This window comes from Enhydra lutris, unplaced genomic scaffold, assembly GCF_002288905.1.
Source record: "Enhydra lutris kenyoni isolate GAN:26980312 unplaced genomic scaffold, ASM228890v2 scaffoldscaffold20, whole genome shotgun sequence".
NCBI lineage: Eukaryota > Metazoa > Chordata > Mammalia > Carnivora > Mustelidae > Enhydra > Enhydra lutris.
This window is the reverse complement of record NW_019154104.1, coordinates 18382754-18394899: the sequence shown is the minus strand read 5'-3', so window position 1 is coordinate 18394899 and position 12146 is coordinate 18382754. Positions and strand designations below refer to the sequence as shown.

Sequence of the window (12146 nt, the reverse complement as noted above, 5' to 3'; positions counted from 1 at the left end):
CTGGCTTGGAACCCACACAGGATTTGGGGACAGAGGGGGGTTACGAGAATACTTAGGATCATCACCGCAAAACTTAATACCAGTTCTGTGCATTCCTGTTTGAAAATCTAGCTGGAGAGCACACCCTAAGCCCTCCCTTCCCTGATAACTGTAGCGGGGGGCGGTCTTGACAGGGAAGGTAAGGGTTAGGATTGTCTTCTCTGCCCCAGGTTAGGGTTAGACATTCTTTATCACAGAACTCACAGGAGGCACGTCCATAGAAGGTCCTCAAACCTATCATCTTAAGGCAATTTTAACATGTTGTGGGGGCGTAAGGAGGGAAGGAACAATTCTCTTTAAGGCCCTTGGTCTCACAAAATCTCTCTTGGAAGCATTTGTCGTGCTGTGAATGATCTGATTGGTATCTGTTGAGATTTCAAAATCCTTGGCCCCATGTCAAGGGAGATGTACTCTTTGGACCCCTTAATGACTTTCCTCTGTGCCCCTCCCAACCCCCTTTCCCATGGGGAAGGGAAAAAGAAGCCACCACCTCTCACATATATACACTATTGGTTCTTTCTTTTTATCACTAAACTTGCTAAATGAGCGGTTTCTGTTCTTTATTACCTGTGCTCTCCTTGGCCTCTTCTTCCTATTCCTTTTACTCTACTGAAAGTGTTCTCTTGAAGTTATCTCACAATGGCCAGATCCACAGCCTTGTCTTGGTCCTGGGTCTTCTCAGCTCTGGTCTCTTGGAAGCTTTTGACATGGGGCCGTTAAGTCCCTTGGCTTCCATGACACTCTTTTCTCTTAAGGCTTTGTTTTTGTTTTTGTTTTGTTGTTTGGTTTGGTTTGGTTTGGTTTGGTAAATTTCTGGTGTTTCTGCCATGGGTTTTTTGTTCTTGTTTTTCTCATTCTTCCTCCTCTTTCTTATCTCTAAATATGAATATTTCTGTTTCTTTCTCTGCCTTCTCACCTTTGATGATTTCATCTGCTCCCATGGTTTTAATTTCCACTGTCTATCCTTGAAAGCTACTTCCCCTAAGTAGCTCTCTCTGATCAACCTACTAGCAGTGGTATCTGCACATTGAATTATTATGGCACTATTGGCATGTGAGTTGTGGTACTTTTACAGTTACTTCTCTAATATATAATTATTTGCATACATAATTCTTTTGATTTTCTGATTGTCAGCTTATTGAGGGAAGAGTAAGTTTCTTTTGTCTCTCTGTCTCCTTCTTATACCTAATGTTTTTCCTCTGGGTCTTATTTGTTAAAATGTTCAGTGTACCTGTTCTCATATCTCCATTGGGTAAACCCTTCCTAGCCTGTCTTCTGGTGCTTAGTACAATCCCTGTTTTCTTTTCCCCGACAACTCTTAATAGGAGCTAGTGGTTCGCTTCCTTAAACGAGCATCCAGTAACCTCCAACACTCACTGAGGATGGTACTACCCAGTCGACGATTGGCACTTCTGGAACGCAGAAGAATCTTGGCACACCAACTGGGTGATTTTATTATTGTGTACAACAAGGTAGGTGGTTTTTCTTTTACTCGTGTGTTTTAGATTGCTATACCCTGTTAGCAGTGGGCTAGAAGCCTGTGTCCTGCTGGGTGGAGAGGTCCTTCTTTCTTCTAGTGTTGTCAGCCCTTGTGTGTAACTATTACAGGCAGCTGGACCTCACCCCTTAACCTAGCTGGTCTGTAAAGCTACTTACTACTTCTAAAAGCCCAGTGGCCATAGTTAATGCTTATCAAAAAGCATATTCCCTTTAAATGCTGTTGAGGCTGAGATGAACTATGGACTATGTGAATTTGCATTATCATTATTATGCCTATAGACAGTGGTGAATTGACTATTTGAGAGCAAATTAACTGTGAATTTAATAGAATGACATAATCTTCTTTCCTGAGAGAGTTACACTTTGTATCAGAGAACATCTTAGACGGTGACATCATTTTACAACCAAGACTAGGAAATATACTACTTGGTTAGAATATTTTGCAAAGTATCTGATGTCCAGAGGGTCTTAGAATGCTTTGGAAGTATCAGTATTTGGGAGAAAAAAGTATGGTCATTTAGCAGAAGGGAGAACTGAGGCCTGGAAATTTAAATGGCATTTGTAAGAATGTGTGGAATTAGTAGAATATCAGTATACCAAATCGGTAGCTGCTATTTACTCCAGATCTGTTGAGAATTTTGAGATGTCTTCTATAAGTGAAGAATTTACTCAGTTTTGATGCTGGTATAGGAGTAACTCCCAAAACCTCTCTTTCCTCTCCCTAATTGTAACAAAATACAGTATATCTGTTGTCATATTGGTAAAGCTGCAAGTGTGAGCACAGATGTTACTAAGCTACTATAAAGTTCTTTTTGAATGGGTTATGTGGGCAGAAGGCAAAAACACGATACAAATTTATATTTATTCTGTAACTTTTATTTGGAAATTCCAAAATGTTTTATGAAATAATGGCAGAGAATAATATATCAAATTTATAGGTGGCAAAAGTACATGGGGAAGTAAGTGTCTTTACTCTAGAGACAGATGAACCCAATGGTCATGAAACCAGCTGATGAAGTGTACATTTATCAGGAGTCAGTTTTATCTTAATTGTTTTCTTATGCGGGTTGGGGACTGGGTAGGAAACAGAACAGATGGCTGAAAAGAAATCGAAGAAGAAACTCGAAGAAGAAGAGGAAGATGGGGTGAATACAGAAAATTTTCAGGAGTTCATCAGACAAGCAAGGTAGAAGATATTCTTGATTAATAAAAACTATCCTACTTTATCTGCCATACTGCCTCGTTCAATTCTTAATACTTCCTTGTTTCTAACATACGGGTGTGAGTAAAATCGCTCTCAGAATGAGAAAAAGAGTTCCATAGGCTTGGCCTCTCCATATCTCAGTCAATTATGTTGTTGTTGTCATGGTTTCAGTTATCAAAACACTGCTGCTGGGTATTTGGGCTGTATTTCTAGACAGCCTTTAAAGTACACACCACTTGGAATACTGAGAGAGCCCTTTGGAAAGTTGAAGTTAGAGGCTCCCAGTGTTTACTGGATCTGAATTTATCCCTGACCTCCTGATGCAGTGGCGATGACCAAATTTTGCCTATGTTGAGTGGGTTGAGGAATTGGCAGTTTCTCAGCACTGTGAGGGTTACGCCTAATTTATATAAAATAGAACAAGTCCTTCATGAGTAGAGTTAGCCTTTAAGGATTGAAAATCTCAGCAGTCAGCTCTATCTTGATATAAATCAGTCAGGCCATTTTGTCCTTTTACAATATGTTTCCAAAGGAAGAGGTAACAAAGGCATTTCATTTAAAATTTTGTAAGACTCATACTGGAGGGCCTTTTTCTAAAACAGAGAGTCATACAAAACTACTCAAATAAAGGGTAAAACATCTATACAATCCCATTAATTAGTCTTCAACCATCGAGGTCACTGTGGCAAGAAAAGCAGAAGAAAATTGATTCTCTGTTGGTTTATGAAGTTAAATCAGGTGGCGAGTTATCAGTGACCAAGATAGCATGATCTGTGTTTAAGACCTTGTGTAGACCTAAGTCTACACTTACAGCCTCACTATCGTGTGCTTAAACACACACAGCAAACAAATACATCAGTTTTTAGGAGTTTATAATAGTGTATTGTTATTTTGATGACATTCTTGGGTCTTGAATTGTATGATTGATAATTCAGGTATAGAAACAAAGCAAGAAATGGTTTCTCATATCAACACTATACAAATAGGAAAGACAAACTAGAGTATGTTCAGAAAATGACTCTACTTTAAAAGATTAATTTTCAGTTCCTCCTAGGGGTCTTCAAGATCCTTACAATATAAACAAAGAAAAGGAAAGCCAACTTTTTTTGAAAAGTGGTGTATATTCCCTTACCAGGCCTAACTGGAGGCTAAAAGTGACTGACATGTACTAAAACAAGTGATACAGAGTTAGTGATCGAATATGCTGGAACCTGTTTATTACTGTTGTACATTAAGTGTTGATTGTCGGAAATTTCTTCTAGCATTGGCTTATTATGTTTAAGGGGATATACGGATACCTCCATCGAGGCTGGTAAATCCAGATACTTGCAGGAGTCAGACAAGGAAACACAGATTATGAAGTGAGCAAAGGTAAAAGAGAGGAGGCAGCGAGCAGTTTGTATTTTGACCAGCCTGAACCTTTTCTTTTCCCTTTCTGTGAATGACACACAGAGTCATTCACACGTTTGTGACCTCAGCTGCGTATGGACCTTTAGTAGTTCCTTGAGGTCCTTACTGTATGGCACTTCGCTACTCTAGAGATGGTGGGGTTTACTCTGAGATTCGTAGAAACAGTTTCCTAGGTTGTCATTACAACATATTCTCAAGATGGGATATAGGTCCTTTGTGATAATGCAGGACTATTTTTATCTATTCAAAGGCCGCGAATCTGGGATATAACTTGGCTCCAGCAAAAAGATGCGGAAAGCCATTGAGAACCTCCCACAGGTGTTAAAAAAAAAAACCCATGCATATGGGAGCACCTGGGTGGCTCAGTGGGTTAAAGCCTCTGCCTTCAGCTCAGGTCATGGTCCCAGGGTCGTGGGATCTAGCCCCACATCGGGTTCTCTGCTTATCAAGGGGCCTGCTTCCCCCCTCTCTCTGCTTGCTGCTCTGCCTACTTGTGATCTCTCTCTCTCTCTCTCTGTCAAATAAATAAAAATCTTTAAAATTAAAAAAATTAAAAAAATCCATGCATAATATGTTTACCGGAAGAGTCCTGTGGGCCCTCATCAAATCCTTGTACTTTCCATTTTGTGGATGTTCATAAAGTGCATACAATTTCAATATCTGAAGTGACCTAGAACCATCTAGTTCCATCTCCTTCATTGGTTAGGAAACTGTTCTGTGGCTTTCCTGGTAGGTCTCCTTATTTCGGACAGAAGGAATTAAAATGACGAGCGGCTCCTTTAGTGAACACACTTCAGTTATCTGGAAGTGGAGGGCAAACTGTGAAGGGCCAGATCATAAATATTTCACACTTTGTAGGATACCTATGATCTTCATAGCATGTTCTTCTCTAAAAAGATAAACACCGTTTGTAGCAGGAAGCCATACAAGAACATGTGTTGCTCATCAGTTCGCCAGTTTTGAGCTCGTAAAGTCTGTAGTTTATTGACCTCTGATATAGAACTTGGCTGCCCGAGAGAACTTTCTGTGTTGTGGCTACTGAGTACATGAAATGTGGCTAGTCTAACTGAGAAGAATCTTTAAATGTGCTTAATTTTAATTCACTTAAACTGAAATCATCATATATGCCTCCTGGCTACCATATCGGACAGTGCATCTCGAAAATTCACTTTGGGTTGAAGAAAGCCTTATCGTGCTGAAGTTTTTCAGACTGCTTTGTTTGTATTCCTATGTAACCATCTACTAATAGGGAGTTTTCAGCTTGTACTCTTCATTTTCCCCTTCTCCAGCTGACTCCATTTCCAGAATAAAATCTAGTGGAAAGATTTTTCCAGAACAGCTTCCTGTTCTGACCATACTCTCTCTCCTTGTTTCAGTGAGGCTGAGCTGGAGGAGGTATTGACTTTTTATACCCAAAAAAACAAGTCTGCAAGTGTCTTCCTGGGGACTCACTCAAAAAGTTCTAAAAACAGCAACAGTTATTCTGATAGCGGGGCAAAGGGTGGTAAGTATGACGGTTTATTAATGAAAAATAAGAAGAACAAGTGAAAAAATGAGACATGCCAAAGAGAGCCAAGAATCCTGTGCCACATGAGCACTAACAGACTCCAAGATGGTGAACTTCTGCAGCGTGGGGGTTGGGGCTGAGGGGGCATTCCATTTTTGTCCTCAAAACAAGAGGAACATGGTCCTTTTTTAAAATTTTTTCATGAAAATTAACAGCAGAGAGCTTTCAAGACAAGCTAATAATAGCTAACATTTGAGTGCTCATATTACTATAATCTGCTGGATGTGATCTAATTTTTTTACTTTTAAAAACCATATGGAGTGGGTGGAATTACTCAGTTTCTTTTCAGATGAGAAAACAAAAGCCAAAAGTGACGGAGTAACTTGCCCAGGAGTCCCCTTCATGGTGCAGTGGGATGGGAATTTGAACCTTCTTTGGCCCCACTCAAGGCTTATGCTCTTCATCTGTGCTCTTCTGCCTTTCCTAATGGTTATTTCCCATTCTTTTATTTAAGTTTTTTGCTTCCTCTGGCTTAGCTGCATTGGCATTTGGGGCAGAGGAATTATTTGTTGCGTGGGACTATTCAATACCTGGTGGGATGTCTAATATCCTGAATCTCACATCCTAAATGCCTTTAGCTTTCTTCAGTCACTGCAATAGCCCAGGATGTTCCCACGCATTTTTTTCTTTTTTTTTTTTAAATATTAACACACACTTTTTTAAAAATTATATTAAAATCAGGCAATGGTCTGACAATAAAAAGGCTGCTTATGGAATACTGTTATATTCAACTTTAATTACAGGATGTTAAATCCTTAGAACTAAGATATGCCCCAGAAAAAGATTAATGGAAACATCGATTGCTTTTCAGACTTGATAGTTGCTGCTTCAAAAGGTGGTTTTATATAAACACTAAATTAAAAAAAAAACCTTTAGAACACAATGAATCGCTTTTATTTCGGTATGCATCCACATCTCAGCATTTAGTGGTCCTGAACAAAAAAGTGGAAAAATGCAGCAATTTGCCAGGAAGTCAAGCCCGCCAATTTCGGGGATCTGCTGTGCACACCAAGTTCTTTCTTAATCCCTGCTGAGGACCGAGAGAAAAGAGCTCCCTGCAGGGGAACTCGGTGATTGGGGATTTGGGATTAATGTGGACCGAACTCTGTAGCTCATGTCATCTGATCTAAAAAATAGCAGTGATGTTCTGTTATAAACAAAGCTCTGTGCCTTAAAGTAAGATTCATTTAAAATCTAGATGGGAAGCATAAGACATAGGAAATCTACACCAATTCTGTCGGTATGCTAAGCACTAAATTCAAAGACAGAGACTCGTTCCCTGCTGTTAAGACTACCATAGTCTGATGTGGGACTAGTGAGGATAATTGGTCATTTAAAACATGGAGTGAGGGGTTCCTGGGTGGCTCAGTGGCTTAAAGCCTCTGCCTTCGGGTCAGGTCATGATCCCAGGGTCCCGGGATGGAGCCCCGCATCGGGCTCTCTGCTCAGCAGGGAGCCTGCTTCCTCCCTCTCTCCCTGCCTGCTTCTCTGCCTACTTGTGATCTCTGTCTCTCTGTCAAATAAATCAATAAAATCTTTAAAAAATAATAAAAAGTGGAGTGAGTTTTCCCAAACAAATAGGGTAAAAGCCTATTTATATTGAGTTCACTGTATGATCGAATATTTCTAGAAGTCCCAGCCCAGCCCTCTTTGAACGGTCCTAGCTTATCTAGGTTCTGAAGTTGACTCATCTGTTTTTTCATTCCTTCTACGCATTTCTTCCAAGCACCTGTTGTGTGTCAGACATTGTGATGGATGCTGGGTATAAAGTGACCAGGGCTGTCTTGGTACCTTGACTCATAATGTTTCTTGTCTAGTAGATAGAATTGGGTGCGTAAATGTAAGAGGAAGGATGGTGGAAGCTCCGAAAAGCTCCTCTAACAGTTCTTACAATGAGGTTGGGGTAGAGAAAAGCTCGTTAACCTAAGGAGGTGAGGGGCCTACATTGGCGTCCAGATAGTGATTTTTCCCTGGGGAAGCCCTGTTGGGAAGCCCTGACAGCATCTGTTTGTACATATGGGTCCCTGGAAATCCTGGAGTTCATGTATTAAGGATGACCTCTACATAAGAAGATCTAGACCTACCTAGACCTATCAAAATAACTAGAAAGGCAGTAGGAAGGCCTCAATCCAGGAAACCACACTATGACATCTGGTAGCGTCTGGACTGATTTCAAACATGAGCAAACACGTGTGACAGTATCACTACGGCTGGTGGTGACACACAGAAAATAATCCCTACGTCCTTATTCTTTCATTCTGAAAGATGGTGTGTAAATTGGCCTTTCTTGAGTTTTTATATGAACTAGCCCTGACAAAAGATTTTGGAATATTTCTGCAAGTATGTGATTAGCCCTGGCTGTCCTGTTTCACAATTCTGTGGTAGAAAAGAAGAAAAAAAAGAAAGAAAGAAAACAAACTAGTTTATTAGAGTGGAATTTATTTTATTAGAGTGATTTTGTCATGAATATACTGATCACCCTATCTCAAATAAACTCACTCCGTTTGCTCCGGTAAAACTTAGACGTTCACTTGCAGATCCAGAGCTATTGTGGGCGCCTGGGTCGCTCAATCAGGGAAGCGTCCCACTCTTGATTTTGGCTCAGTCATGATCTCAGGGTGGTGAGATAGGGCCCCGTGCCTTGCTCTGTACTGGGTGTGCAGCCTGCTTCAGATTCTCTCTCCCTCTCCCCCTGCCCTTATCCCCCCCACCACGCTCTCTCAAATAAATAAATAAAAAGACACAAAGTTCTGGTAGTATTCAGGTATCGTGCCAACAAATATTGGGGCTATTCTATCTTGGTCATTGCACTACTCCATACGATTTCTTTGCTCCATACGATTTCTTTGTTCCAGTGGGTACCACCAACAACCTTGGTTTCTTAGTTTCCCTAGTTTGAATTCTTGGTAGAGGCATCTGACTGCCCTTACTCTTACTCTTACTCTTATTCTTACTATTATTTTTTTTCTTTTCCAGGGATGTCCTAGCTTGTTGCCATCCATGGATGGCTGCCCTAGGTTTAAGTACTTTTCCCTGGTTCAGTTAGCTGGAATTGGGGTTGGGGATAGTTGGGAATCTTCTGACTGGTTGCCCACTCAGCAGAGCTGTGGATGTGGCCAGACTTGGGAAAGTGTGGTGGGGTAGGCAGTGTTCCTGCGATCAATTAGGAGTTGTGTTATATTTTGGGAATAAAATTATATGTGGAGCATTTGATTAGTAGGAGAACCTAAGCTCAGTATTTATCTTCTATTTCAGATCACCCTGAGACGACAGAGGAAGTGAAAATAAAGCAGCCCAAACAACAGCAGGCAACAGAAATTCACTCTGACAAATTATCTCGTGAGTGACTTCAAACCTTCCTAGATTTGTCGCTCTCTTATAAAATCACTAAAAGGGGAGGAAAAAAGTCGTCAGATAGTAAATTATTCTAAAGCGCAAGGCATTACCCCAAAGAAGCTCCTTTTCTTTGTTCTTTTCTCTTGACTTAGAATTTCCTTCTGTTTACTGATAACCTGTTTTCCTTCTGAGGAATTTTTCATTTTCTTAATATTTAGAAATTCTGAGCACTTTTTTTTTTTTTTTTTCCCTAGAAGGGTGAAAAGCAGAGGGAGAGGAATTAGCTGTCACCACCAGAAACTTTTGTCTTAATGTGCTCACATTTGTAAAATGCCTGCTCTGGTTGATGGAAGTAGCCTCAACTCCAGCTTTTAGAAATTCTAGGACTAAAAGTAAACTGTTTCTGTTGCCAGGTTGTCTTGGTAGGCATAATTCATTAAGTTCATGATGCCCAGCCATTGAAGTCTCTATCTTTGATGATTTCTGTTTCATGCCATGATTATTTTGATGTTTAAAAATGTTTACTTCATGTTTTATAGAGATTATATGTCAGTTTTTCCTAAAATGATCTGTTTTGTTTTGTTTTATTTGTTTGTTTTTGTTTTAATAGGATTTACTACTTCAGCAGAAAAAGAGGCTAAATTAGTCTATACAAATTCTTCCTCTGCTTCTTTCTCTGGTCCTGCTGCTACTCTTCTGCAGAAAATTCCCAATACCCACTTGTCATCTATTATTACAACCTCTGACCTCTCAGCAGGGTCTGGCCACCATTCTTCTTTATCTCAGATTCCTCCAGCTATCCCCAGCATGTCTCACCAGCCAACAATTTTACTGAGCCCAGTCCCTAACAGTGCCTCTCCCTCCATACATCCTGGGACACAGAACGCACCAAGCCCTGCTGGCCTGCCACGCTGTCGATCAGGCAGTTACACCATTGGCCCCTTTTCCTCTTTCCAAAGTGCTGCACACATCTATAGCCAGAAACTGTCTCGTCCCTCTTCAGCAAAGGCAGGTGAGTGTGAGAAAATGAAAGGCAGCCTGATGTCAGCTTCTCCCCAGCCCCGATTAAAAAAAAAAAAGAAGAAAAGAATGCCATCTCTTCCCTTTGCCTTTTCTTTTGAAAGATAAAGGGACACATGCATTGTTTTAAGGAAGAGTCTTGCATTTGGTCCAGTAGGATTCATCCATTAATACAAAATGAATCAGGATTTCTTTGAGATGCTGGATAAAGAGATGAATGACAAGGAGCTTACAGTCTAGTCAGGAGATTTTCCATCACAGACCATCATAGACCTACAAGTGTGCTATATACATTCTTTCAGAGTAAATTGTTATTTTTCAATGTATTTAAAGTCAAGTATGACCTGAATAAATAACCAAGGAACTCTTAAGGTATCTAACTTTAAATGAAGTAGGTGGTGAAGTTTTTCCCTCCATTTTTGATAACAGTTTTGAGATACAATCCATATACTGTGAAATTCACCACTTTAAAATGTGCAATTCAATGGTTTTTAGTATATTCACATTGTTGTGCAACCAACACCACTGTCTCTTATTTTAGAACATTTTCTGTATCCCTGAAGAAACCCCATACCTTTTTGTAGTCAGTATCTGTTTTCTCCTTCCCCCAGCCCTGGCAACCACTAAACTACTTTCTATCTCTGAGATTTGCCTATTCTGGACATTCTATGTAAGTGGAATTGTACAATTAGTGGTGTATTGTGAATGACTTATTTCACTTAGCACAACGTCTTCAAGGTTCATTCGTGTTGTAGCATGTATCAGTGCTTCATTCCTTTGTATGGCTGAATAGTCTTCCATTGGATGGATATACCATACTTTGTTTATCCATTTATCAATTGAGGGATATATGGGTTGTTTTCACTTAAGTGCTATTATGAATACTGCTGCTATTAACGTTTGCGTATGAGTTTTTGTGTGGACCTATGTTCTCATTTCTCTTGGGTATATACATAGCAGTGGAATCACTGGGTCATATGGTAGCTTCTTGCTTGCTTTTTTTTTTTTTTGGTAACTTCCAAACTGTTTTCTTTCAAAGTGACTACATCATTTTGGTTCCAGCAATGCATGAAGGTTCCTCCACATCCTTGCCAGCCAATACTTACTATTGTCTGTTTTTCTGATTTTATCTATTCTAGTGGCTTGGAAGTAGTGTCTCATTTTTGTGGTTATCATTTCCATTTCCCTAATGACTAATGATGTGGAACACTTTTCATGTGCTTTTTGGCCATCAGTAGACCTTCTTTGGAAATGTTTATTCAAATCCTTTGCCTGTTTTTAAATTGAGATACTTGTTTTTTTTATTGTTGAGTTATGTTCTTTATGTAGTCTGGATACAAGTCCTTTGTCAGATACATGATTTTGAAGTATTTTCTCCCCTTCTGTTGCTTATCATTTCATGTTTTTGAAGCACAAAGCTTTTAATTTTGATGACATCCAATTTATCTGTTTTTCTTTATGCTTATGTTTTTGGTATCATATTTGAAAAATTATTGCCTAACCCACAGTAACAAAGATTCATATGCATGTTTTTTTCTAAGAATTTTATAGTTTGAGTTCTTTCATTTAGGACTTTTATCCATTTTGAATTTAACTTCTGTGTAGGATGTGGCATAAGGGTCTAACTTCGCTCTTTTTCATGTATATATTCAGTTGTCCCAGTGTCGCAGTGTACCAGTGTCCCAGTTCAACCATCTGTTGAAACAGTATTATTTCCCTATTGAATTGTTTTGGCATTCTTATCAAAAATCATTTAATCATGAATGTAAGGGTTTATTCTGGAGTCTCATTTCTGTTCCACTGATCGATATGTCTAGCCTTATGCCAGTACCACATTATCTTGATTATTGTAGAATTATAGTAAGTTTTGAAGTCACCAAGAGTGATTCTTCCAATTTCATTCCTTTTTTCCATAGTGTTTAGAATATTCTGGATCCCTTGCATTTTCATACGAACTTTAGGATCAACTTGTCAATTTCTGCAGAAATAGGCAGATGGGATTTGGATAGGATTGTGTTGAATCTGCAGATTAATTTGGCAAATGCCTTACCATTGGTCAAGTTTTTAAAC

The 12146-nt window shown here is 39.5% G+C and overlaps 1 protein-coding gene across 2 annotated transcripts in view; it reads left to right on the top strand.

Moving 5' to 3' along the window:
• The window catches only part of LOC111148532 (tubulin tyrosine ligase like 5), a 250286-nt gene that overhangs the window by 104413 nt on the left and 133727 nt on the right, over positions 1 to 12146 (top strand). The window contains exons 22-26 of one of the 2 annotated variants that reach the window (XM_022505162.1): positions 1365 to 1511; positions 2622 to 2725; positions 5530 to 5657; positions 8976 to 9059; positions 9667 to 10068. In XM_022505162.1, the coding sequence (XP_022360870.1) occupies positions 1365 to 1511; positions 2622 to 2725; positions 5530 to 5657; positions 8976 to 9059; positions 9667 to 10068 (865 nt within the window). The remainder of the gene's footprint in view (positions 1 to 1364; positions 1512 to 2621; positions 2726 to 5529; positions 5658 to 8975; positions 9060 to 9666; positions 10069 to 12146) is intronic. The other variant, XM_022505163.1, reaches the window with a different exon arrangement.